Consider the following 27070-nt stretch of genomic DNA (forward strand, 5'->3'; position numbering starts at 1 on the left):
AAACAAGAGTGGGCTTTTGCCTCAGAAAATGGCAAAACTGCTTCAAATTCTGGACAGGGTGAGTCCTAGCCACCAGCACTTGGTAGGGATGTCCTTACTGTAGTTCACTTTATGCTTGGGTACCTACCTGCACAGGGGTAGTCAGTGTTCTTTCCAATGAGTTTGAGGTGAATCTGAAGCTGGTTAAAGACCCTGCAATCACAGATGGAAACAGATGCAGAGATCCACAGCCAAACATTAGGCAGAACTCAATGAATCCTGCAGAAAAAGGGGAGGAAAGATTGTAGGTGCCAGGGCAGTCAAGGATACCACAAGAAAGCCCACAGAGCCAACAAATGTAGACTCATATGGACTCACTAAAATGGAAATGGCAATCAGGGAGCCTACATGGGTCTAACCTAGCCCCTCTGAATACATGTTATAGTTCTGTGACTTGGTATTTTCATTGGATTCCCTAACAGAAAGAGCATGGGCTGCCATGCCCAGCTTTAATATGAGGTGAGATGCCTAGACTTATTACAACTCAATATGCCATGTTTGCTTGATATCCCTGGGAGGCCTGCTCTTTTCTGAAGGGAAAGGAAAGAAGAGTGGATTGGGACTGGGGTAAAGGGGGAGACTGGCAGGAGAGGAAGGAGGGGAAACTGCAGTGGAGATGCAATATATGAAATATATGAAAATAAGGTTTAAAAAAAGCAAGAAAATAAAATAAAGATGCTATAATCACAAACTTTTAGCTGCCACATTCCTCCATCTGGTGGATGAAATCAGTCACTTAAAAGCAAAATAGCTCAAAGGAAAAAGGCATAAATATAGCAGAGCCACAAAAGAAAGGACTCAGGGACAATCGCTGGGCTGACTGTCCTGAGTTCCCGATGTATCTGACTTTCCTGAAGCATACTAATTCTTTGTGAAGCAAATACTCAGGATCTTGTCACTAAAGTGTCTTTTCTTAAACATATTGCTAAGTTTTTGGCATTGCTGATTAAAATACATGCAGACTTTTCACCCAACGGAAGACTATCTCTCCCCAACACTTCCCTGCTTCTCCTGTCTGCACACGTTCTAACCCCCTGGGTGTCTGTCACTGATGGTGGTAATAGCATGTCAGTGGCTGCTTGACTTTGGGAAGTGTCAGGCAACAATGATGGAGGCTTGCAAATGGCACTGTGGATGTGACAAGTCTGCCTCTTTTTCATAGAAAGGCATTAGCAAAAAATGGACTGAATTTATCCACCAGATGGAGGAATGTGGCAGCTGAGAGTTTCTGATGGCATGGTGGGGTCTTTATTTTTATGTTTTCTATTTTATTCTGTTTTTTGCTGTTTTTAAACTGTAATTGTTTTCACACACAAACAGACACACACACACACACATATATATACATATATATATATATATATATATATATATATATATATGAAAACACCCTCAGATTCTGTTAGCTCTACCTAAGCTCCTCAGCCACTAATATCTTTTCCTGAAGAGTTGAGACCCTAGAGTCTAGCAACCATAATATTGTTCGCAGTTCTGGCAAATTTTAGATGTGCCCTCCCCTTGGTAATTATCTAAATGCTCTGAGTGTCATTTCCTCATCCAGTTTATGCTAGCAGCAAATAGGCTAACTCCTGAACGCCCTCCCATCAATTCTCACACCTTCCGAGGCTCCAATCCTTCATATAAATTGCTGTAGTATTTGCATATAACCTATATCTTCATTTACCCGTATACATTAGTATTTCTTCAGTAATTCTTTTGCTAATTATTAAGATATATGAGATATGCAAGCTTTGTTATATGCCATAAGAAATAATGAAAGAAAAGCAACCTATGCAAGTTCAGTCTGGAAGTATTTTATTTTTACAAAAATTTTAATTCTTCAATGATCAAACCTGAAACTGGAGAACATTGATTCTTGCACGTATTTTTTAAGTAACATATATGAAATACTAAATATAGTGCCTAACATAAATTAAGAGCTCAGTGGAATGTATTTGTTACCATAAATTTGATTGAAACTGTAGTTAGGTTTATTAGTGTCATCTGACTGTTGACATCTGGTAGAGGGGGAAATCCAATGTATACAAAACTCCGCTAATGATCAAGGCAGTGCATTGTGTTGGGGAACACTTCCTGTTTACCTCCTTGCTCCAATAAGCTGGGGTCTGCCTCCCCTGACAATAGTGTGTGAATTCTGCACAAGGGGAGGGCTTGCTTCGTGAATGAAAGTGTCACTCTGATGCTTATTTCTTTTCATATGGTAGCTGCCCTTAAAAGTGTAAGAGATTAAGGGTGAATATGGGCTGATCCCAGGATACACAGCAGGAGCCGATCACTGTTTATCTTGGTTTTTAAGATGATCCCCATGCAGACTTGTTTCCTGCACTGCTACACAAGCTGCCATAGGAAATGCAAAACAACAAAAAAAGAGCCTCTCTCATCGATTCATCCCCTCAGTTAAAGGTATCAAGGACTTTCAAAGCCCACATCTGCTGCAGCGTCTTTAGACTTGTTTCCGAGTATAGAAAGTCCTAATATTCATTTGCACAAACGCACCTCAGCTGAGCCATCCTCAAAACGCTGTTATGAAGGAGCATTCCCCACCAAAAAGGGACTTTAGTTTATTCTTGTTATTTTCGATTTTTGACAGTGAGTTTTTATTAGTACATTTGTTTTGAATGTTATGCTGTGGGTTGATGTTAAACTTTTTTCTCCAAAAAGGCATTTAGGCCTAAAATTACGATACTTTTCATAAATAAAGGATTCCATAGAAGTGATCCAAGCAGTGATAGGACCTTGATAGATCCAGTTTGGGATCTCACTCTGCTGTAATGTGTCTGGGCTCTTCATAAGACTGGCTACTAACATAAGAGGGATAACCGTAGCGGGGTGTGGGAAGGTTCTATTCTCATAACAGACCCAAGAGGGCAGCTGTCCTTTTGCTATTGGGAACATGCAGAAGTCCCATCTATAATGAACTACCCACTTGCACTTTAACCTTGAATATCTTAAACTCCCATGAGAAGTGCATATCCATCACTTACAAATTATTCAGCCTAAGGTATTATGTTATAAAGTAACATGAACAGACTCCTTAATCAATCAACTATAATCGCTATTAAGTTTTTATTTTCTAATAAAGTTTTGTTATAAATAATAAATTGGTGTTGCCAATTTATATACTGCCTCGGATTCTTTATGCTTTCAACTGCTGTTGCCCCAAGTTGAAACTCCCACTTTTTTGCCAGTTGACCATTTTATTTATCCTCCAAGATTCCCAGAGGATGTGTGAAATCTGATAATATCGAACCTAGCATTTAGCATAATTTTCCTATACATTAACACCTGTAATGAAGTTTATTTCTAAGTTGGATAGAACAAGAACCACAAGATAGACCCAGGAGGTTGCAAACATTATTTCCTTGTTCTTTAGAACCGCAGTTAAATAAATAAAGCCTACTAGAACTCGGGCATTGTGATACCAGAGTATTTGATCTGATGACCAGGGGACTGTCATGTGACTGGCAGATAGACTGTGGGAATGTTCTGAACCTGTTCAAAAAGGGTTGATTCACATCTTGTATGAGACATGATGGAGCAGAAGAAACTCGTCGTGTTCTTCAGAATGATCTAAGTTAAGCACTTACGATGTTTATATCTGGAATCTGATGCTTTGGATCACAGTTAACAACAGCTAACTGAACTCTTACGATTGAATGTCATTATCCTTGACTTGCCTTGTCCGGAAAGCACCCAAGCTGGTGGTCTGCCATCTTTTCTCTCTAGCAGGCCCCACGAGCTCCCTTGATGCCCTGAAGCTTATGCAAGCATGCCTGGCCAATGCCAGCTGGCCCATGAGGAGTCAGACACCTACTACTGCATGCCCAGAACCAATGATATCCTGACTACTTTGACTGACGCTTTTGTCTTTTTGCACTTCTGCTTCTGCAAGTGCTGTAGCATCTCCAAGGTCCAGACACTGCCATATCTATCCTCTGCCGAAAGAAAAGGCCAAGAGGGGATGAAATACAAGTGTCTACTGTAGAGGGCTGTGTTTCTACACCTACAGGTAGATGATTGTAGATACACAACATCTGAATGAAGACATAGTCCCGTTCCCTGCCCCACCGCTTTGCAGAAAAGACACACAGAGTAATCAAAAGAACAGAAAGAAATAGAAAACCAGCTCTCTGCCAGCTTTTGGACTTAATGGACATGAATTATACATGGCTGTGTAGGAGAACTGATATCAGAATGAACGCTGATCAGATTCACAGAGTTTCTGGCATCATAAATGCATCCGCTGTACCTCAGGTCCTTTATGCTTTATGGGTAGCACTGAGGTATAGGATGCCACATCTGGAAGACATTATGAATGACCCCCAACACATTTGCAGCTGTTTGTGACACTGGATCCAGCGTGTAATGCACTACCTGGGTTTGCTTCCCTTCCCTCTTTGTGCTTCAGTTCTAGCTGACCCTTCCCACCACCCTCTTGGCACAGAACCTCCTTTACATTGAAGCTCCATCTCCAGCTTTGCTTCCTAGGTATGTGTGAGCAAAGGGAGCTGTCGGCTGAAACCATTCAAATTCTCAAAGGACTTCCTTCTGAGGTGAACACCTTATCGAAACCCTAGTGAAGAGACCCATCTCTTGAGTGTCTGCCGAAACCTGAAAGAACAAGACACTTGGGCTCTATAACCACCAAGCCTTTTAACTCTCCATTTCTGTTTCTATGAGGCACTGTATGAATGTCCCTCCTTGCCCAGCTTTCTGTGTGACACAAGCTTGAAACATCCTCAGAGCATTTTACTCAGGACAGAAGCCAAGCTGGGAAAATCACTTCGAGGAGCAACGGAGAAAAATCAGTTTTATTTGAATCCCAACCTGATCTGTGTGAAGGAAAAAAAAAAAAAGGATCAAATTCAGCAAAGAAAAAAATTAGGAAAATTAAAGAGAAATTCATACCCTGGGGCTGTGCATATTCTCTGGGAAATGATTGTACATCAGACTATGTTCTCATATACACAGAGACAAATTATGCATTTTTTCTCTCACTTTGGCAACTCTATCCGAGTGAATGGTCTTATTCTGGGGACATAAATTCTAAAGCAAGTGCTTGTGTCCTACGACACTTCTCTTTCAACCCCTGAAATTCAGTGATGCTTTGTGGTCAACAGTTGAGGGGGAATTCTAAAAAGAAGGAAGCTGCTGTGTATCCTTAGAGTTTCTTTAGGGAGCCCAACTCTGAGATTTGTCTAATTCTGGGGTCACCCTTTCCTCTCTTAGGGTGGAGATTGTGGGGAAGGAGTCCAGGTGCGCAGCTTTTCCTGTGTCGTCCACAATGGCTCAATATCCCACACAGCTGTCCAAGTGGAAGACACCCTGTGTGGAGAAGTACCCTTCCAAGAAGGACTCCAGAAGCAGCTGTGCTCTGTGCCTTGCCCAGGTGTGCGATGAGCAGCGCCCCCAATGGTGATCTCGTTTATTTTTTTTTATTTACACTGATTTTTTTTTTCCTTCAAGAAGCTCTATCATATCCATGTTGAGTTACTTATTTGATTTAACACATTTGAACTGTGGGTATGGTAACATTTTAAAAGATGCTGAGTAAGGAAAAAAATGAATGGGAAGAAAAGCAGCACTAACTGTGAAAACAAAAACTATGCTAGGATCCCATCTCATTTCACTGGCCTCACTGGGCAATGGATTCAGCATCTAGATAACAGTTTGGTCCGTCAGTGTCTGCACATTGCCCAACACTCAAAGTGCTGACTGGATCTTGACATTGATGATCCTGGGAGACAGAAGCAAGAGTGAGGCAAGGACCCTGTGAGTTCACTCACAGTCAGGTTCTGTGTAGATATGAAGGCCATTGCTAGAAACATAGGATGATTACTTTATGTTAACACTAACAGTGCAATTTAGCTTGCATTGAGTAATTTAAGGTCTCAAAATACCACCTTACAATACAATATGCATGTGTGTATACCTCTGTGTATTTACATGTTACATACATCCATGTAGATTTAAGGGTACATCATTCACATGCAAATGTTTATACTTAAGTTATGTGCCATTTGTCTACCCCATATGCTTACAGTGACAAGTCAATGCGTCTATGCATAGGGTACTTAAGTAATCTTTTCCGTGGTTTCTGTGCCCATTCATCTTGTAATGCTATACTGGTCTTTGAAAATTAAGTCATTATAATCTTTATATCTCCTTTTTTAATTTTTTGTTTTATTTCCCTTTTATTGAAAATGGATCTGTTTCATACAGTATATTCTGGGTGCTATTTTCCTTCCACCAGCTCCTCCCAGATTTTCCCCACCTCCTATCTAATAGCCACATTATGCTCGAGGTGTGACAGTTGTGACTTGAAGCAGAGTTATAGCGATCTAATTTCTGCACTCTTTTGCTGGCCTCGACTAAACTATAAATTATTTTACCAATATTAGTGCTTTTAGGCTGGAAAACCTGTCAATACTTGGACCTTCCCATGTCTCTACACTTCTACCACCTGCCCTTTGCATATCCCCTCAAATGCCCCCTTTGCATATCCCCTCGAATGCCCCATTCCCGTCACTGATGTCTAGTACCTGTTCTCACCATGTTTCTCCTGCTCCCTGCACTGCGTGACTATGCAGGAGACTGCCACATTACCCCATGGTCGGAGTGGAGCAAATGTGAGCTAACCTGCATTGACGGAAGAAGCTTCGAGACCACGGGCCGCCAATCTAGGTCAAGGACATTCATAATCCAGTCTTTCGAGAATCAAGATAGCTGCCCCCAACAGGTTCTAGAAACACGACCATGCGCAGGTACCTAGACCATGTTTCCGTGCTTTAACTAGCACTGATTGGTGGTGCTCGTTCAGTAGTTGATAAGAGGTGACAGAACTGCTGTTTTCATATTCACCTGTAGGTGGCAAATGTTATCACTACACATGGAAAGCAAGTCTTTGGAACAATAACGAACGGACTGTGTGGTGCCAGCGATCAGACGGCCTTAATGTCACAGGTATGCGTTTCTAAGACTCATGTGGAGACTTCAAAGAGCTCTCTCAGTATGCTTTTGTGGAGGAATTCACTTGTGAATTGAAGCAAGGTTGAAGAGCAGGCTGCTTAGACAGTCCGCATGGCAGGCTTTCATTAGACCCTCACTCCCATCTTTAAAATAAACAATCCTATGTAATGAGATAATAAAATACATAAGCCAAACTGGTCCGTCCAAACACAGTAAAATACTCCCAAATTCATGCTCTCAGATAAATCTGAGGAAAATGCATGCTGGTTTGAAATGGTGGTCTCTAAACGGTTAAACCTTGTACCACCTCAGGACAGGCTGAGAGGAGCCCACTGATCAACTCCAGTCCTGCATGCTTCCCGACCCTCTTCTCTGCAGCCGAGATTCTCAGTGTTGATAAACATACAATTTTAAACCCGAAATGTTTGGTGTTAATGCTGCAACCCAAAAACATTTAGATGTTATAGATGTTCATGTTTACCCACCGCAGGCTGATTTTGAATGTTTTCCTGCTTAGGGCGATTACTTAATGCCTAAAAATAGTCTGAAGGAAAGATTCCTTATTCTTAAAAGAGGGTACAATTTGATTGTACAAATGGCTTTCTCAATAATTTTAAAGATTTTTTTGATGTCCTCTTGTCAAAGCAAATTAAATTGACATTGATTTTTTCTTTAGTACTGCAACTGACAAACAGCCTTATGCTAGGCTGGGAGAAGTATACAATGGCTGGAAAATCGCAGCCACCCCCTTTCTCCTGTTTACATGCCTTCACGTTATTGGTATTAAGCCATAGTGTAATCCATATAGTAATTTATACTGAGCTACCTCTTTTTCTTAGCTAAAACTAAGTAGTCTGTAAGCACGCCTACCCAGGAATCAAAATGGCCTCCTACTCCACCATGGGCAGAGAGCTTTCAGAGTGGGGGGCTTTGATAGCCCAGTGGACCTTCTCAGTGCATTGCATGACTAGAGCCTAATTTCACCCTTAAAAATCTAAAAGCATGTTATATAATCTGTGCGAGTTAATCCTCCCTGGAGACCACCAGTTTGAAGAGTGGATATATTCCCCCTAAACACAATTGTAAAATAGGCCGGTACTCTATGGTCATCGCCAGCAAAATCCACATGACCAGGTTTCAACTCTAGGCGCTACCTCCAGACTACAGTGGTTTTGTGTCTTGTTTTGTTTTGAATTTTGTTGCCTGTTGTCTTATTTTTTGAGCAGTAGTGACAACTTGGCTGCTTCATTCCCCAGATATGTCTAAGCCTGACACTTCCTGTATAGCCTTGAGCCTGAAGCCTTTCTGCTAGCTGCCACACCATAAAGTGTAATTAGTTCCCAAATATTGCATTGCAAAGACTAGAGCCTATAAATTCGACTGACATCACGCGAATACAGTTTAAACACTACCCTTAAGTGCATCAACTTCTCAAACTAATTATCTTGAAACTTAATGTCTGTTACCACTTTGAATCAAGAAAGGCAAAGCCACTATTGTGCATGGGTGGAATTCGGGCTGTTGAGACACATGTCACTTTTGTTTACTCAGATATGTGCACGATACCTGCAAGTGCTGTATCGGACATCAGACTGTTCATCCAGGACTTAATGCTTTTGCTTTTGCTTTTGCACAGATGCTGAAGGGGGAGATTTATATGTGACTGTGTATGTTTATTATGCCTGGTTCATATAAAAATCCTTGCCACAATGCTTAACCCTGCGGCCCCTGGAGCAAGAGTGACATGGCCTTTGGAATCAGCCTAGTTAGTTACGTAGCTGGGTTTCCCAGGAATTGGAGAGACAATGTACGCATGGAATGATCTCTAAGCAGCTGTGTTTGCTACTCTTGAACCCAAATAGAGATGCCATCAATTCTTGTACTGATTTGGGTGTTCACGGGCTTTGCCCTCAATTACAGACACATGATAGACTCTCGATGCCAATGAACATGGAAACACTATAAACGCCTCATTTAAACATATCCCGGAGTGGTGACAAAGCTAGGGTTGTAGCACAAGGCTGACGTGTGCATTTAAGCCATGATAAAATAATAACGATGTTATCAACAGTAACTATGTCCCCAGTGTGAGGAGGAAGAACAAACTTTTAAATATGATTATCACAGATATGCCTGCAAATAACCGTGATATTTTCTTTGTAGGTGGCTGTTCCCCTCAGGCACGCCCTGCTGCTATTCGGCAATGCATTCCAGCTTGCAAGAAACCTTTCTCCTACTGCACACAGGTGAGTTACATGCTAGGCTCCCCTACAGGCATTATAATTTCAGTGATTTTATATATATATATATATATATATATATATATATATATATATATATATATATATATATATACATATATGGTCCTAAACCTCTGCTAAGTCCAGGCAGCAATTTTATGTGCCTACGTTGCCATCTAGAGACACTTGGAGGGAGAACAATTGGCAAGGCAGCAGCTTATTAAATGTACCTTCAGCTAATTAATGCTCCATCTTCCAACAATCGGTTTCAGTTCATGTATGCATTCCATTTTCAACATATGCTGCTTGGAAATATGCACACGTCATTCCTATTTGATAACATTTATTTTGTAAAATTTGTGGTACTGCAATGTTTATAGAGTTTTTAGTTTGCTAAAAAGTAGGTTTAAAAAATGACTGGAAAAAATGCTTGTGTGTCTTTGTCTTTGTGCGTGTGTGTGTGTGTGTGCATATGTATGTGTTGTGTGCCTATACATGTAGCTCTGTGTGTGTGTGTGTGTGTGTGTCTGTGTGTGCATAAGTATGTGCTGTGGGGGGTACATATGCACATACATGCATATATCATTGTTTTGTAAAGCAGGATTTTTGTTTTTGTTTTTTTTTCCTTTCTATCCCTTCCACGTACTTCTGCTTGGGAACTGATGTCAAATGTGCATGGTATGGTAATTAGTGGCTCTTACTAGTTGTAATGCATATATAATATTTTAAAGCTGTGTTGCATATCTTAAAGAGGCAGGTTTCTTCTTGTAGTGTGTGTACCCTAAAAAGAATGCAACGAAAGTAATTTAGGCACTCAGTCATATTTCGTGACTCTTCTTATTCAAGATGGGTTAATTCTTTACCACGGAAAAGACATGGGTAGATCTACAGAAAAATAGAAACGAAAACGGAAGAAATAAATTTATTTGGCCTCACAATGTTTGAAAAAATGTAAGTTGCCTTTACCCAACCTTGTGGACACTTGATAAAACATAGATAACTCTTCCCTAAACCCTTGGCTCATACAACTAACAAGATACAGCTCTTTTCTTAGACTAAGAATATTCGTCTTGTAAAGATGGCTTCAATAACACTACCATGTGAAACTTCCATCAACTGAAAATACGGGGCGTTGTTATAGCTTTATTCTGCACTGAACTGTGGGCAGTTAGTTACAGCATTTGCTTCTCCGCCTGCCATCTGTCCTTTCGTAGAGCATCAAGGTGCCTTATTCAGTTTCAGTAGCTACCGCTCCTTAAAATCAAATTTAGTCAACAACTGATGATCCCAGCAAGACGAGCTGTTTGGTAAGGATTGGCTTAAGTGGCCATAGGAAGTAGAGATCTGTTCAGAAAATGCCAGAAGGTGAATTATCTGAAAGGAGCCATGCCGGCAGAGTCATAAAGACTGATAATCACACCGTTCTTCTTTTCTCTGATTTTCCAGTGTCTGTCTATTGGACTAAGAGGAATTACGTTCTGATTCACTTCCTAAGACAGATAGGAGCCCTTGTCTATCATCATTTATCATAGTCAGCTTGTCCAAGATACTCATTATAACATGAAAGTGGCCAGAAACCAGGAAGCAAATATAAAGGACACACTGTCGTGATGTCAAGCAGGGATGTGTTATAAGGTGATACTCCAGTTGCGACAATGACGAGTAATGGAGGGTGATGGATAGATGGCATCTTTTCCTTAAATGTGATTTCAATAAAGTCTCTTTCCTCCACCTGGACCTCCCTCCTAGAAGCAGAACGGCAGCCATGACTAGTTCAGCACCAATGGTGCAGGGTGATAAAGGCTTCAAGTATTTGGGGTAATGACAGCACTCAGGCATCACCTAATTCAAAGGAAATGTCTGCAGAGACCTGTGGCCTTTCTTTGCAGTAAGAAGGGAAAGCCGAAAGCTATGGGTTGGCATCCAAAACTACTGTGAGAAAGTCGAGGATGAAGGTTTGATAAAATGTCATAAGCATCCCTGAAAGATAAGAAACGCCATATTAATACACCCTACTCTCAGAGAACTTTGATGTCATCCTTGGAAAAAATGTCTGAATTATAAGCACATTAGAAAGACCTGGCAAAGGATGGGGGGATACCCAGGGCATCCCCACCCACTCAGAGACAAAGAGAAAGAAAGGATGGGGGAGAGACGGTGGGAGGGGTAACTGGGAAGAGCCACTGAGAGGGATGTAAAATGAATAAGTGAAATAAATAAATAATAAAATAACTTTTCGAAAAAGGAAAGACCTGGCAAATCATTTAAGGCTGACATTGAGATGCAGAAAATTGAATTACGGATGTGATCTTTATCCCTCTGGTAAATCAGTGGCTAAAACCCCTGAATTTCCAAGACATAAAGGCAAACAATAAGTGATTTCGCTGGTGTTTGAATACTTCTTTATTCGTTTTCACAATGCCTATGTAACCACAAATGTATTTTCTGTACTGTAGGGTGGAGTTTGTGGCTGCGAGCAGGGGTACACAGAGATAATGAGATCAAGTGGCTTCCTGGATTACTGCATGAAGGTACCCGGCTCAGAGGATAAAAAAGCTGATGTGAAAACCTTCTCTGGGAAAAACCGACCTGTGAACTCCAAGATTCATGATATTTTTAAAGGATGGTCTCTTCAACCTCTTGACCCAGGTGTGTTTCTGCTGTGAATAAGGGATGCTAATTTTCTTCCGGTGAGCTTTTACAGTGGAAGGGATGGAGGGAAGGAAGACAAGAAGGACAAAGGACATGGTTTAGCTCAAGATTTCTCAGATTTGAGGGTTTTATGTTGTGTGGTCCTTTTTAAGCATAAAGCGTTCTCATGGATGCTTATTAGCCTGTCAATCATAGTCTGAGAGGTAGTGAGCTAGGAACAAGGAAGTGTCTTGGGAAAATGTCTTTTACTTGTAAATTGTTGCTGCTTCTATAACTGGATTTGTGCATTTAAATAAAATTAAAGGAGAAAGTGGAATAGAATCATAGAAACTGACAGGAAATGCCCATAGACCTGTTGTGATTTTAAAGGCACTGGGGAGGTGGTAAGGAGACCCAGTTTTTAGAGAAGTGGGCCATTCAATATTGTGGCTTGAACCACCTGCTTTCAAACAAGCATGACTTCATAATGGTTCTGTCTTGATTCCTTTAACTATAAAAATCAGTGCAATGACCCACTTTGCAGGATTGTCCTGGGCAAGGCCAAACATCCAGCCTCTAGGGCTCAGAAATTAATGTTTACCATGAACAGAAAAGAAAATGTTCTGAATGCATACCAAAAGCCATCAGCCTTGTTGGAGAGAGTAAAAAAAACCAAACCTGGAAGCATCAGGTAAATTCACCAGGGGCACACCAGAAAGTGACAGGGGTGAGTTTTGAGACGCAGGTGACTAAGACTCTCATGTGCCGCTTTGTGAGGGACAAGCATCTCTGTGCTCCTCACACTAACCTCTTTTCCAAAGTGAGACCCTTCAAACTAGCAGGCAAGGCCACAAAATTGACAGGGAAGACAGACAAACCTTGAACAGATAAACTTTCTTCTGATCTGAAGCCTTGGTTCATCTCTAAAGTTCCATGGTCCCACGTTGAAATGAAACAAAGCCCAGAGCCCAGACACAGAGGATGTGCAGCCCAGTGGGAGAAACAGGTTTATACACTGGCTTCTCAGAAAGAGCATCCCATCTGATTCCAACTTTGATCCCCTTCTATGCCAAAAGTACTTTACAAATATTTGAGCTTTAAGAGCAAAGCAGGGGTAGATTTAAATAGGGGGGGAAATGATGTGACATGCGTACTTTTCATCTCCGTAATTTCAGAATAAGGTTACAGTGAATGAATCTCCGCATAGACAAAAGCAATCCTTTGCCAGGCTGTGTGAGTGCTACACTCACCTTTAACCTCAGCACTCAGGAGGTGAAGGCAGTCAGACCTCAAGTTTAAGACCAACCTAGTCTACAGAGTGAGTTCCAGGACAGATAGAGCTACACAGAGAAACCCTTCTCAAAAACCAAAAACACAAAAACAAAAGAAAAAACAAAAAAAAAGAAAGGAAAGAAGGAAATAAAAAGAAAGAAAAAAGGATGAAAGAAAAGAAAGGAAGGAAGAGAAGAAAGAAAGAAAGAAAGAAAGAAAGAAAGAAAGAAAGAAAGAAAGAGAGAGAGAGAGAGAGAGAGATCCTTAATCTCTAATCTACAAAAAGACTATGGGATCTAACTAAAGTGCCAACAAGACAACAATGTGTGGGGAGAGGTAAACAGATATATGTGTCAATGTATAAATAAATAAAAAATGGATGTGCATAAGTATATAAACACATGCAAAAATGTATATGCATGCACACACATAAAGATGTATAGACACATACTCTGTGTGCACGTATGTATGTATGTGTGTATGATGTATGTATGTATGTATGTGTGGATCTGTATGTGAAGATATAGCAACACTTCAGTGTGTGTTTACATGTGCTGTTCCAGCACATGATTGTATGTGTTTTCGTGTGGTGGGACACATGTGCTTGTGTGAATGCACATGTGTACATGTGTATGGAGAGCCAAGGCAATCATCGAGTGTATCCCTCCATTGCTCTTGTTAAATATTGAAGCAGCAGCTCTCAGCTGGACATAGAGAGTGCATTCAGCTAGTCTACCTAACCTGCTTGCTCTGGGGGCCTTCTGTTTCTGATTTGCACACACTGGGATTACAGTCAGGCCAGCCACCATGGCTGCCTGGCTTTTATGTGAGTAGTAGGTGTCTGAACTCCAGTCCTCATAGTTGTGTGGTAAGTGCTGTGGCCATAGAATAATCTCCCCCAAAACACGTGTTAGCCTGATCGGTTTAATGGCAAGAGAGCATAATCTGAAGCAGCCCTCAGGGGACACAGAGGCTGTCATAATATGTTTAACTGCCACATGTTTCAATCTGAAATTTCTCTCAAGAATCCATCCTGCACATGCATACACATAAGAGTACAAACAGTCCCTGTTACAAATGATCTCGGCTTATGTTAACAAATGAGCAGAGGCATCTGAGATTCCATAAGTGGAACATTGAGAAAGCATGAGTGTGGTTGAGCTGTGAGATGCCGCCCATGGATACACTGAAGTGAGGTAAACTAGGACTATCAGCAATCCACCGACACCAGGGAATAAAACCAGAGAGTTGCAACCGAACAACACTCATCATCCAGGTCCTATTTCTAAAGCTATTTTCATTCATGTGCTCATGTGTGTATTCATATGTGCATTCAGATGCCTACCCATGTTCATCAAAACTGAAAAGATCCACAGACATTGGAATAGGGATAGCTTCCATGAAGAAAGTGAAGAGTTACAGAAAGATATTTTCACCCTGCATTGTTTTAAATAGTTTGAACTTTTAGTTTCATTATACTGCTACAAATGTGAATTTATATATTACATTGATTGTTAAATTCACCCCCAAAATAGCCTTCTGACCCACCACGTTCATCTACAGTGAAATAAAGCACTAGGCCATCTCGGAGTCTGAATCCTTAGGTCCTATGTTAGGAACATTCTTGCTCAGATCACCAATGTAAGAGCTCAGAATGGAGAATTTTGTCACCCGTGTTTCAGAATAATCACTCTCAACCTTTTATAAGATGTTTATGACCACAGAAACATATAATTTCACTGAACCTCTTTCTCAAGTGAGTCTCTAGTTGAGGCTTGAAAAAAATGTAGTGACTTGCAGTGCGATTTAACTGTGATGTTACTTTAAACAAATCTTTTGCAGTAGATTCTGGTGGTTGTCTGTCCCATGCAGACCTCAGTGTCTCAGACGTGCTGCAGTTGCACTGTGGATCCAGAGTTCGGCGAATCTGAATCCCTGAGTATAGCTTTCACAAAGAAACGCCATTCCTTTGGGATGCTAACAATTGCCTTTGTCAGCCCACTTACAAACCTGGTTAGCCTCATGCTCACACTAAACGGAGGGGAAATTAAATTGCCAGAAACAATTTCTGTCATATAAATGAAAATCCTAGTTCACCTAAAAATATATTTTACATATAAAAAGAAGTCACACATAGACCATAATATTTACTTGACTACTAAGTTTCATTTAACTGCAGTAGGTACGAAATCTAAAAGAATGTTTCCTTCTGCACATGGTCATAAATTTATAGTATTATAGAGATATAGACAGGTAGAAGATTTATATGATAGAGATATAGAAGATGAGATATAGATATATATTAGATACAAATATAGATACATATATAAATATATCTCCCACAGAACCCAGCTATGTACTGCCTATGTCCCCACATGGGGACATCCACTGTAGTATGCTCAACCTACCAGGTTGACCTATAGCCTTTAAACGAAAAGCCTGACCCTCCCTTTCCTGCATCCCCTGTTACTAGCGCCTCAGGTGGGGTGGGGCTCTGCTCCCCTCCCCATCCCCACTGGAGTGTTGATTGGCTTGCTCTTGACCAGCTGTGGTGCAGACAGCCGCAGCTGCCGGAGTTCCTGGAGTTAATAAAAGCAGAAGTCCTGTCCTGTCCAGAGGGCACTGTTCTAACAAAGTCCTTGCTGACGTAGGGACTAGTCCCATCTGCCCCCTCTTCCATGATGGTCCCTGGATTTGAGGGAAGGGTGTGGTGCAGATAATCCACTTGATTTTTTAATTCACCTAATTTCACTCAGCAGAAAGCGCTACTGAAATGTGAATCCTAGACTTCTTTCCACTCATGTTAAAAAGAAAAATCAGAGAAATGTGGTCATCTTTGTGACTGCAGGGTTTTTGCCCTTGTTCTTTGTGTTGTGAGAAACTCCGGTGGTGTTCTTATATGGCAGGTTAGACTTCCAGCATCTTCGATCAAGTTCGAAACTCCTCCAGTCAACTTGATCAGTTACCACATCAGTTGTCTGTATATCACACTGGGAGTGGGAGCTTGGGTTACATATTTCTGTTTTTATTTTTACCTTTTCTCCTTTGCTGTCATTATTCTGTTATATTTAACAGCAATCACCAAACACAGACATCTGGGAATTCAGGCGAAGGAGAGATTATTTGGCCAGAAAATGTATTTACTGCAATGCAGTTACAACCTTACAGTTTTTGTATGTTTGTTCATTTCATAAGACAAAGATAACCTCAAACTTGTATTAACCCTTTTGAGTGCTGGGATTATAGACCTGTCCCCCACCACACTGAAGTAACAACCGAATGTTTTTAATGGTTACTTTGCTAAAAATTAGAGTGGTATAAACTGTTCATATCTAGAAGGTCCACACCAACTGGTATAGTGTTGTATAATTTATTTTATTTTTTAAAATTATTTATTTTATTTTTTTCAGCTTTAGAACAATTATACCATGTCACCATCCTCCTTCCAAACCATCACATATAGCTCCCCTCGCTCTTTTTCAAATTTGTGACCTAATTTTCTATTAGTTGCTGTCACAATTACCTCTAGTAAATAATCTGCATTCTTATGATACTCAGAAGAGAGTACTGTCACCATCAGATTCCTTGGGAAGCTCATAGATCATCCCAAAACGTGGCTAAGTTCTGCCATTGAGTGATCAGCTAGCTTAGGGATCCATTTCAGGCCTAGAATTAGTCGTGGGCTCTTGGTCAACAGACATTAGGTTAGAGTGTGTGTGTGTGTGTGTGTGTGTGTGTGTGTGTGTGTGTGTGTGTGCTTTCTCTCCTAAATGCTGGCGACTTCCGTGTGCTAGCTAATGCTGTTGTGTTACTTCTGTCTTCAACAGACGGCCGAGTAAAAATTTGGGTTTATGGCGTTTCCGGTGGCAGTTTTCTTATCATGATCTTCCTAGTATTTGCTTCCTATCTTGTTTGGTAAGTACCAAAGAATGAAAATCATACACCCTGGCTTTCATTTTGGAGAGGGGGGAGTGTTAAAATGAAAGGATTTCCAGAAAAAGAGATCAACAGTTGGAATATGGGACCTTTGCCAATACTGGTGCCACTTGATAGCACATTCTTATTTGGGTTTTGGGTAACATTAGAAGATATAAAAGACAAACCATGGCTTGGCACTTGCGCACTTAGCGTTTGGTTTGGGATACAGGTTTACCATCGTGTACATAAGGCATCTCCTAGACACTGATGCCGACTTCTGCACCCAAGGACCCAAATTAGTTACTGTTGAGTGTGGCCAGGACTTCTCCACATACATTAATTCCCCCAGGTAATTCTGATCTGTTGCCAATCTGAGAACACAACTTTAGATAATCCTAGATATAAAATTATCCTTAGTTATTATCAGTTCTTAATCTAGCCTGTTTTGAAAAGTTAGGGTGAATAAACCAGTTGGTTCCCCCTCTCTTGTTAATGCACTTTTAATAACAAAGATAATATTTAAAACAGCTACGTCTAACTAGCTGTAAGTTCCAAGGCCCCTGCTTTACAAGTGACTACTAGTCCTACTGCCTACTCTCTGGAAACTCTAATTAGTGTATTGCTATTATACAGAATACATTTTAGTTGACGAGCTGTTCTGAGACTACATACACATAAATAAATTTGAATACTTTAAAGTATGTGAAGAATATATTAGCTTCAAAAGCAGCATTTTCAAGGATATTTTTTATGAGATCAAAGTGCTATTGGTGTTTTTTTTTTCCTTCCCAACTGAGATATTTATATTGCTCATCTGTCTCATAGAATATTTCTTGAGAATTTTTATCCACATTTTAATCTTGACGCAAATATATATATTTATCTTCAAATTCTGTTTCCAAGGCTACACAAACTTTTAAATCTTTACTTTCGGTCAGTCAAAATTGGTGAAGAAAATCAGATGACTTTTATCCCTCTTACTACCTGTAGTGACCAAGATTGAATCCCTAGAAATAGGATTTCTACTCAGCTAGTATTTCCAGAGTGTTGTAATAAAACATGCCATCTCCAGCAGTCACCAACCCTGTGAGGAAGTGACTGGACCAGCTTAAGTGTTTCAGTTGGTAAGTTTGACAAGTGCTGTGAACATCTAGTCACAATGAACAAATGTGAGATTAAAGGCTCCCAGGAGTTTGAGAGTCTTCCAAGATGCCTGCCTCCAAAAAAGGTTAGAAAGCAGGACATTCTATAAGTCATAGTAGAGGATCTAAAAGTCACCAAGGTATATAGGACAATGCTCTTCACGTTGCAGACAATAAGGTTCCAGACCATTGGTTGGCCAGACGGCAATATAAAAACAAATGGCTTCCTCCATTCTAAGAGTCTCATCCCCAATCTAGGTTCTGTTGTTCCAAGAACACTCTTATACCTGAGAAATTAGAAACTAGCATGTAGTTTTTAATATATATAGATGTAAAAAATTCTTGTGGAACCATTAATATTTTTTTCTCCCTTTCCTACAACTTATACACTTTTAGACTGTAGTCTAAAATGTAGTCTATTTACTCCCAGCAGCAAATATTTAATAAGACTGTATGTAACACCAAGCTCTGGGATTCTCAATTCTGGTAGTAGGATATTTTTTTACCAATCCCCTCCTCTATCCTTATGTCTGACTCTGTCTTTATCTCTGTTCTGTCCCCCACTCCGTGTGTGTGTGTGTGTGTGTGTGTGTGTGTGTGTGTGTGTGTACCCACACGCACACGCTCATGCATTCATGTGTCTGTGTCTATATCTGTGTCTCTGTATCTGTTTTGCTCCTCTCTCCCTCCCTCCTAAGCCTTATTAAACCAGGATGATCTAAACTCAGGTTAATTCTCTAGACTCAGACTCCTAAACACTGGGACTAGGGGTGTGCAACCATGCCAGTTCAGAAGATCCAATTACAAAATACCAGTAGAATGTCTCCCTTATGTTTCCGGGACCAACCTGCTGCATTGCATAGGAAATCCACACTTGGGTTTAAACATACTTTCTCCTTCATTCTATGGCTACATTAGTCTTTGTAAAACACAACTCCAATGATCATCGTCTCACCTCTCTTCTTCAAGCCGTTAGTAATGTCACAGTTTACTGATTAAGTCAAGTCATGTTTCACTGTCTAGCTGAATACCTAAAGTCTTTCATAACCCAAACCCAAACGACTCTCAATTTCATCTTTCGCTCTTCCCTGGACCCTGGCCTGGCTAACCTGTATTATACAGACCCTAACGTTTGTCTTTATTATCTCACAGGGCTAAGTGTCTTTGAAAATTTGGCCAGCTTAAATATTTTTTCCTATTTAGATTAAATAAGAAAAAAAATCTACCCAAGTATTTGATCACTTTGCCTTATCATATACTCAGTTCCAAAGCCTGTGTCGTGTATTAATATTTAGCTTAAAAGTATTGGCTTCTCTTATCCATGGTAGTAACAGTTTGATGCAGCATTCATGTGCACTGTTACGCCTGCTACTCGATGATCCCATCAGTCCCTCCATTGGCAATCAAGCCTACTCTTCCCTCTACTGTATTTATTTCCACACACATGGTTGAATACAGCATCTCTGTGGATCTGTGCTACTGTTAGAGACGTTTTAGGCCAAACGCCAACTCTGTCTATTCATATTTCTCAGGCTACTGTGCTTGTCCTATGTGGTTATTTACATTCTCCTTTCTAAATAGCAAAGTTATTTCTCACAGTTTCATCCTCTTGACCCCTTTATCAAAAATAAGTTTTACCAGCTATTGGCACTTAACCCACATTTCCAACAAAACTCAAATGCTGAGCTTTTTTCTTTTCTAAGAGCCTGGGATGACCTGTTTGTGTCTGCTGCCCTTTGGTGTTCCCTTCATGCTGACTGTGTACGTGCTGGCATAGTTATCTTTCAGCAGTCTACAGAGCCCCGAAGACCTCAGAGGGGAGACTATGTTCACTAGGTTTTATAGATAGATTCTTTTACACCGCAAATTTGAATCATTATCAATTGAATGCCTAGATAAGTGAATGAATGAAAGATTTGATTAGCAGAAAGGATTTTTGTTTTAAGATTTTACGGTTTGTGGAAATGTGAAAGTCAAGTATTTTTCTATCAGGCATAGAAATACTGCATGGAAATGGTTGTCTTTGATCCCCATGATTGTCTCACAATATTATTGTTATCATTCCTGTTTTAAGGAGTGGTTAGCTGAAATACTGTTTCTTTGGTCACATGGTTTGTAGAATCAACTCTGGATTTGGCTAACTCTCAAATCCAGACTGTTCCTACATGTCCTCTGCCCTGAGAAATCCTGCAGGTTTCTCACATACAATGTGATGTCCTAGGTTTTCACCTTAGACATCCTACATTTTTACAGGTGAGCGAACCATAGCCCCAGAGAGACATGTTCTTCACTGTCTCAAAGGAGCTGCTTATACCCAAAACGAGGTTTTCCTGGTAGCTCCATCTGTCAAATGCTTGCAGGAGCTTTAAAGGATGACAGTTTGAAGATGTTATACTTTCCACCAAAATAAAAAGTTTATGGTAAGAAATTTCTTACCATATGCCAGGATCTAGGCTTTTATATGTTAACTGAAAGCAATCTATAATAAAACTTTGGTGGACTTCTGAAAAATGCAAGAAAACAGCTTCCCTAAGCACTGATTTCCATGGTGACCTTCTGAGTACTTGCCATCAGTGTTGGAGATTTTGAAAGGTTCCCCTTCTCAGGTTCTCCTGGGACTAAACACCAGATAATGATTTGCTCAAGTTGTCTCCCAGGTGAGCTGGTGATTAACCTGGACATAGTGCCGAGAAGGCACTCTGGGTAACTGTGTCCATCCCAGCAACACATTTGGCAACAGACTCTCCATCCACAGTTGAAGAGTGCTATCCTGTCTTCCAGAGGTTTGTCTCTCAAAGATAGCTAGCTGTCTGATTAAAAATGTCTCCTGCTTCCATCAAACAATGCAATGTCAGCTAGCTTAGGATTGTTCCTTGTGGGTTGCATTCCAAGACCCTTGAAACTGTCAACAGCTTGCCTGTCAGTCTTCTCTCCTAAATGAATGCATTCTTACCCTTTGCTAAAATGCTGATATCCTTAAAAGAGGTCACTGTTAAACATTGACAGTTCCTCCAGCCAGGACAGCAGCATGGTCTTAGGCTTCTTGTGACTCTGTAAGATGTCCTGGCAGTCCAGAGCACTCTGTCAGGCTCAATGGGAGGAAAATGTGTGAGGGGGTGGATGCTGGATGGGCCCTGGTGCTGACAGTTTTGGCCTATTGGTAGCCCTTTATGGTTCCTGGTTTTGCTTGAGGGAGAATGGTGATCACGCTTTTTCTAACACAATTTAGGAAGGAAAAAAGGAACAAGCAATTATCTTAAAGAAGGCATGTTCCAATGGAGCAGAAGAAAAGGGAGCCAAGAACTCCAGAGACAGACCTCTTAACTGTTGGGTTTTCACACGAAGGCCACATACACCCTCCCCCTTTAGGAGGCTTTTTAACTGGCGTAGGAGTGTTGTCAAACCACAGCTGCCCAGGGATCTGTGTTCTAGACATCCCAGATTGGCATTAGAGAGGAATTTCATTTGTTTTAAACACCCCAAACGTTCTCAGATCTTGCATATTCATAGTTAAGACCTTTGGGCTTATAGTGTTCATGGATTACACACTATGAGATGAGTGACAGAGAACAAAGTTCTAATCTCAGTGACTATCGGCTATCATGATATACTGTGTGTGGTCCCCAGCCCTCCGTTGTCTCAGAGGTATACACTGTGCTCATAAATCTACATATGGACACAGACATAAAAGCCTCCATGCACATTTTGAGAAAATTTTTCCAGGCCCCATTCATAGAGCCTAACCAAGTTTACATGTCTCCCAGGCAAGGATTTTATCTCCTCATACAAATCTAGTCATTGCCATTCCTTGTCTTCACTCCCTGGGGCGCAGATCTCATTTTTCCTTACCTAAGAGCATGTAGCACATGCAAGATAAGGAGAGACTGCCAAAGCCAAAGGCTCTCCAAGTCTTGGGCCCCTACTTATTCCCTGTTCTTTCACACACAGAGGAGTCAGGGGGACATCTATAACATTTTCAGAAGAAAGGTGTCACCTCCAGGTTAAAGGCATTGACCAGCATCCCAAGAGCCCTGTTTCAAGCCAAGTTTATTATCTGTGATAGGAGCTCACCCAGGTACAAATAAAGCCTCTGAAATATACTTATGATTCAAAAGGATGAGGTTAAATTGGATGCCAGTCAAGTAATTATGCAATAGAGCTCTGAGAACTGGAGAGAGCCCACAAGGCAGAGTATCCAAAGCCTGAGCTCTCTCTGCAGAAGATTCTAAATCAAGTTGCTGGTTCCCCTCAGCTTCTCTGCCTGGAAGCTGTTTGCCTGCAGCCTGGGCCGAGCACTCAGCAGATCCTCAGTGGGAGACCACTGCATGCCAGGTGATGGGTGAGAGCCTCCAAGATGTGTGGTTCCATCCAGTAGAATTTCAGAAATCGATTTTTATCTCTTTAGCTCATATGGCTTGCTTCAGATATGAATCAGGAAAAAAATTAATCTTGCTCCTTAAATTACAATGTAGGCATGTTAAATTGGGAAATCCTTCCTATAACTGGTCCTGTCAAACTCTTCATCTTCAAATACGTTCAGATAACAGAAAATGCACCACTTTAACTGCTGGGTGGAAGAAGCTAGACACAAAAGCCACAGCTGGTAGACTCCATTTGTATGAGATATTCATATCGAGAGATGTGTGGAGGCCAACGGTTGATTAGCAGTTGCCAGGGAACACAGGAGAAGAAGCAGGGGACACTGTGCTGTGATGAAGATGCTCCCTTGACAGATGCCAATGACAGAAAATGACACAGTAGTAAATCCTACTGCTGCCATTTCTAAACTAAGATGTTTCATTTTAATTTAAATTTCGTCTGGATATAAAATCCAATTCACTTTTTCCAGGCAAAGGAGAGTGTTGCTTCTTACAAGTACCTCCCTCTCAAAGTACTTCTGGGATTTATTGAAAGAATAAATACCATGGACTGACCCAGGGCTCCAACTGCATATGTAGCAGAGAATAGAGTTGGGGCATCAGGGGAAAGGGAAGCCCTTGGTCCTGCCAAGGTTGGAACCCCAGTGCAGGGGAATATGGGGGAGCAATAAGGGGGTTGTATAGGGGGAATATCCATATGGGGAAGGGGAGGGAATGGGGGCTTATGAACAGGAAACCAGGAAGGGAAATTATCTTTGAAATATAAGTAAAGAAATATATCTAATAAAAAATTTTTAAAAAAAATAAAGAATAAATATAAAATGCTCAATCTGCTTTGGATTAAAATGAATAATAGGTGTTAGTGTATACTATATACCATAGCAATCTGGGAAGGGGAGAGAGAAAGAGAGAGAGAGAGAGAGAGAGAGAGAGAGAGAGAGAGAGAGAGAGAGAGAGATCCCCGATGAGGACAGAGTAGAAGAGAGCTAGCCTCTGAAGATATGACAGAGCCAGGCTTCTAGGGTAAAAAGAGCACTTGTGGAGAAGAAAAGTAGATGACAAAATTTCAGTTATAAATAAGAAAAAGAATGATGGTATATGACGGCTCTCCAAATGATTTGGCATACTGGGCTCTTGATGTGTAGGAAAAGTAGTCTCCCTCTGTAGGACACAGTCGCCATTCACGGATAAAGTGGGGTGAGGATGTTTTTACCTACAAAGGGTGAACTTGTTACAGTGGGTTGACAGGCAAATAAATAACAGTTTTCAGGCCAGAGCAAGGCACAGGAGTCTAGCTGCTCCAGCTGCTTAAAATGTTAAACATCTGGGATGCGGAGGTCATGGTAGCTTAGGAATTACTGAACAGCAGATGTTCACCTCCCTGTGTGTAACAAAAACAAATACAGAAAATGAGTAGCTCTTCTCCTCAATACACTAAACCTTTTTTTTAAGATTTTGAAAAGGGGGTAGCTTATATTTTAAAAGGGTTAAAGTGAGGAATATAGGCATACACCAAGAACCCTGTAGTTTCTAATCCTACTGTCTACATATACCCTATACTATGGGCCTAGTGAAGCTAAGCCTGGAGTCAGCTTAGCTTGGGAGAGTATGAGCTATGAGGTTCACACAATGGTAAGCCTTCCCACAGTGCATTTCTTCAACTATATCTCCAGTAAGCATATACTTACTGATAAATGAGTCATTTCTAATTTTCCCACTTGAATTAAAGTCTTCAAGATTGTCTTTGGCAGCTGAAGCAAAGTGCTGTTACCTTTATCTGAAAACTCTTTTTCCCTTTGCAGCAAGAAGCCAAAACCACATCAAAGCACACCTCGCCATCAGAAGCCACTGACCTTGGCCTACGATGGAGACTTGGACATGTAACTTGAAAAAAGGAATCCAAATGTAGACATCAACTGCTGCCTTAAATGCTTTCTCTTTTGTAGCTCTCAGACTTCTCAGTTCTTTGAGGAATCTCACGATGTGATATCTTGGGCAGAACACAAATACTACAAAAGGAATAGTGCCCCAACTTCATTGGGACATGGAGTCAAGGATTACTGGGTCTGCCATTTTGTTTTCAAATTGTTTGTGGGTGTGTTTTGCTTTTTTTGGTTTTCCCAAGAGGCCTGAAAACCTTTCTCTTCCTGTTTGAAAATGAGAGGAAGAGAACCTGAAGGGTTTCACACAGACTTGAGTGAACTTGATCCTCAGAGGCATTCTGACAATCCACGGGAAAGTCCAATCGAGGCATTTACTGTAAATGGCGAGTCTGACACTGTATTGTTACGCACTATATTAGTGCAGAGTCCTTATTCCCATACTGCAACATGAGTTTCCTAGAGTTTACATTGGTTCGAAAACTTACAAATTGGATTGCCTATTTTCATGAACACAGAGCGAATGGGTTGCCATTTCAGAAGTTCTCTGAGTTTTTACCTTTAAAGAATGCATCTTATTTTGTAGCCAGGGGATGATGGCACTTTTGTGCGCTGCATCTGTTGAGATAGGAGAGTGTGAGTTCCTGGACTAGAGTAAAATGGGTAGGTTCTGGGTGAAATGTGTCCTGGGTGTTAGCAGTGAAGTTAGGTGAATGTACTGGGGCGTGAGGTAGACTATTTGATAACTAAAACTGTATTTTAACAAAAACTTAGCTGTGTAGATATAGCATTGAGATCACACACAGTTGTAATTCAGTTTAATGTTGACCAAAATATGCTTTTGTAATTTCAATTTTCTTATCTGAATATTTATAAATTATTTTGACTTTAATTATCTGACCTCATTTAATATACATTGAACACCGATCCTGTTTGTAGCGAGTCTTGTTTTTATAAGGTTTCAATAATATCTCAAACAACACATTAAAAAGCTGAGACCATTTTATGAGCTAATCCTTTGTAATCCCGGATGTTGGAAGTAAGAAGGTGCCATTGTGTGCTATGGATTTGTCTTTATAACAAATAAAGTGCTCAAGAGACTGTAACACTGCCTGGTGGATATTTATTCACTTTCAAAGCCCCGTGCTTTGACAAAAACAATTTAATACTTATTTCCCCCTTGCCGCCATTTTAAAGATTGATGGATGAAATCACTGATAGAGAAAATGAAAGCCCAGTTTCTCAATATTATCAACTGTACCAATACACAGGCATCAATCACAGAGACTGAGAAACATGGAAGGGAGATTTATAACCCAGATGGTATCATACCAACGAACTATCGTAACCCTGGAAACGTCGATATGTAAATAACCCAAGAGAACTAAGAAACTGGTAAAGACAGAAAGATGTGAAGGGACAAAAACAGGATGTTTTAATTCACATGATGACATCTGTTAACTGTCCAAGAGATAGGCAAGACTTTCATAATTGCTTTTCACCAATGCTGCCAAGTTTTGCCAGAAACAGGAGGTGAAAGAGATTACCTTACTACCAACACTCTCAGAGCTGGCCTCCCATTGTTTAGTTTCTTAAATGTGAACCATGTTAGAAGCAATTACAAAGAGCCTAACTTAGAGACTAAGGTGTCATTGCCTGTGTGACTCTTGACAGGAATATAAATTATAACCAAAAGTGGGAGATAAAACATGATCTTTTAGCATGCACATTAATCGTAAGCATAAAATCTTCGTATTCAGTAGACATGACAAAATAGTGTCTGTGATTAACACTCTATAGCACATTCAGGATTGGGAGACTGGGATCATCACATGTTTCCGTTCATTACAGATTCAACTATTATAATACATATTGAATTTGCATTAAAATATTAGATTTCTGACATTTCTGGCTTGGGTAAAATTGTTTCTTCACTAATACAAACGACATGAAATGGTTTGATTTTTAGTTTATTCGCACTTTCCACATTATATTGTCAATATGAATTCTATCCATTTATTAAAACAATACATATTTATTGAACATCTGCCAAGAATAGGCACAGTGCTCAGAGGTGCATTGCTGAATCAATAAAACATAGTATCTTCTGACTTTCATAGTACTTTAGAATTATGCTACATGGATCCAAAGACAGGAACTCCACCCTGCTGTAGTAAAGACCAAGCATTGCCAATAAAAGATATCCCATGAACTGATATCAGTTCCCAAAGTTTATTCACCATTTTACATAGATAAAGCATATTATGTATAAAACAAGACATAATTTTAATATATGTAGTTCTCTTGAGGATAAAAGTGTAAGTCTGGACACAAGTGATCCACTAAGTCGCTACTGGCCTTACATCATCTAGTGTCACCTTTCAACTTACTACTATTATTTGGCAAATGAAACAGTGTAATTACATGAATCTTAATGCCCTCAGCTATTCCCACATAACAGTGCATCCTGAACCATCATGAGAGAATCTTCTCCTTGTATTAGATAGTAATTAACACAGAGACCCACAGCTTGACATTGTATAGAGAGAAAGAGACTTTGAGGCACTCAGTGCTAAATG

General features: G+C 40.4%; 1 protein-coding gene across 2 annotated transcripts in view; it reads left to right on the forward strand.

The window, feature by feature from the left end:
- The window catches only part of Thsd7b (thrombospondin type 1 domain containing 7B), an 898652-nt gene extending 873055 nt beyond the window's left edge, over positions 1-25597 (forward strand). The window contains exons 22-28 of one of the 2 annotated variants that reach the window (XM_039090425.1): positions 5290-5449; positions 6651-6824; positions 6928-7023; positions 9193-9275; positions 11726-11918; positions 17000-17087; positions 24414-25597. In XM_039090425.1, the coding sequence (XP_038946353.1) occupies positions 5290-5449; positions 6651-6824; positions 6928-7023; positions 9193-9275; positions 11726-11918; positions 17000-17087; positions 24414-24495 (876 nt within the window). In that variant the 3' untranslated portion in view covers positions 24496-25597. The remainder of the gene's footprint in view (positions 1-5289; positions 5450-6650; positions 6825-6927; positions 7024-9192; positions 9276-11725; positions 11919-16999; positions 17088-24413) is intronic. The other variant, NM_001191669.1, reaches the window with a different exon arrangement.
- Positions 25598-27070: the final 1473 nt, after the last annotated feature.

This window comes from Rattus norvegicus, chromosome 13, assembly GCF_036323735.1.
Source record: "Rattus norvegicus strain BN/NHsdMcwi chromosome 13, GRCr8, whole genome shotgun sequence".
Taxonomy (NCBI): Eukaryota; Metazoa; Chordata; class Mammalia; order Rodentia; family Muridae; genus Rattus; species Rattus norvegicus.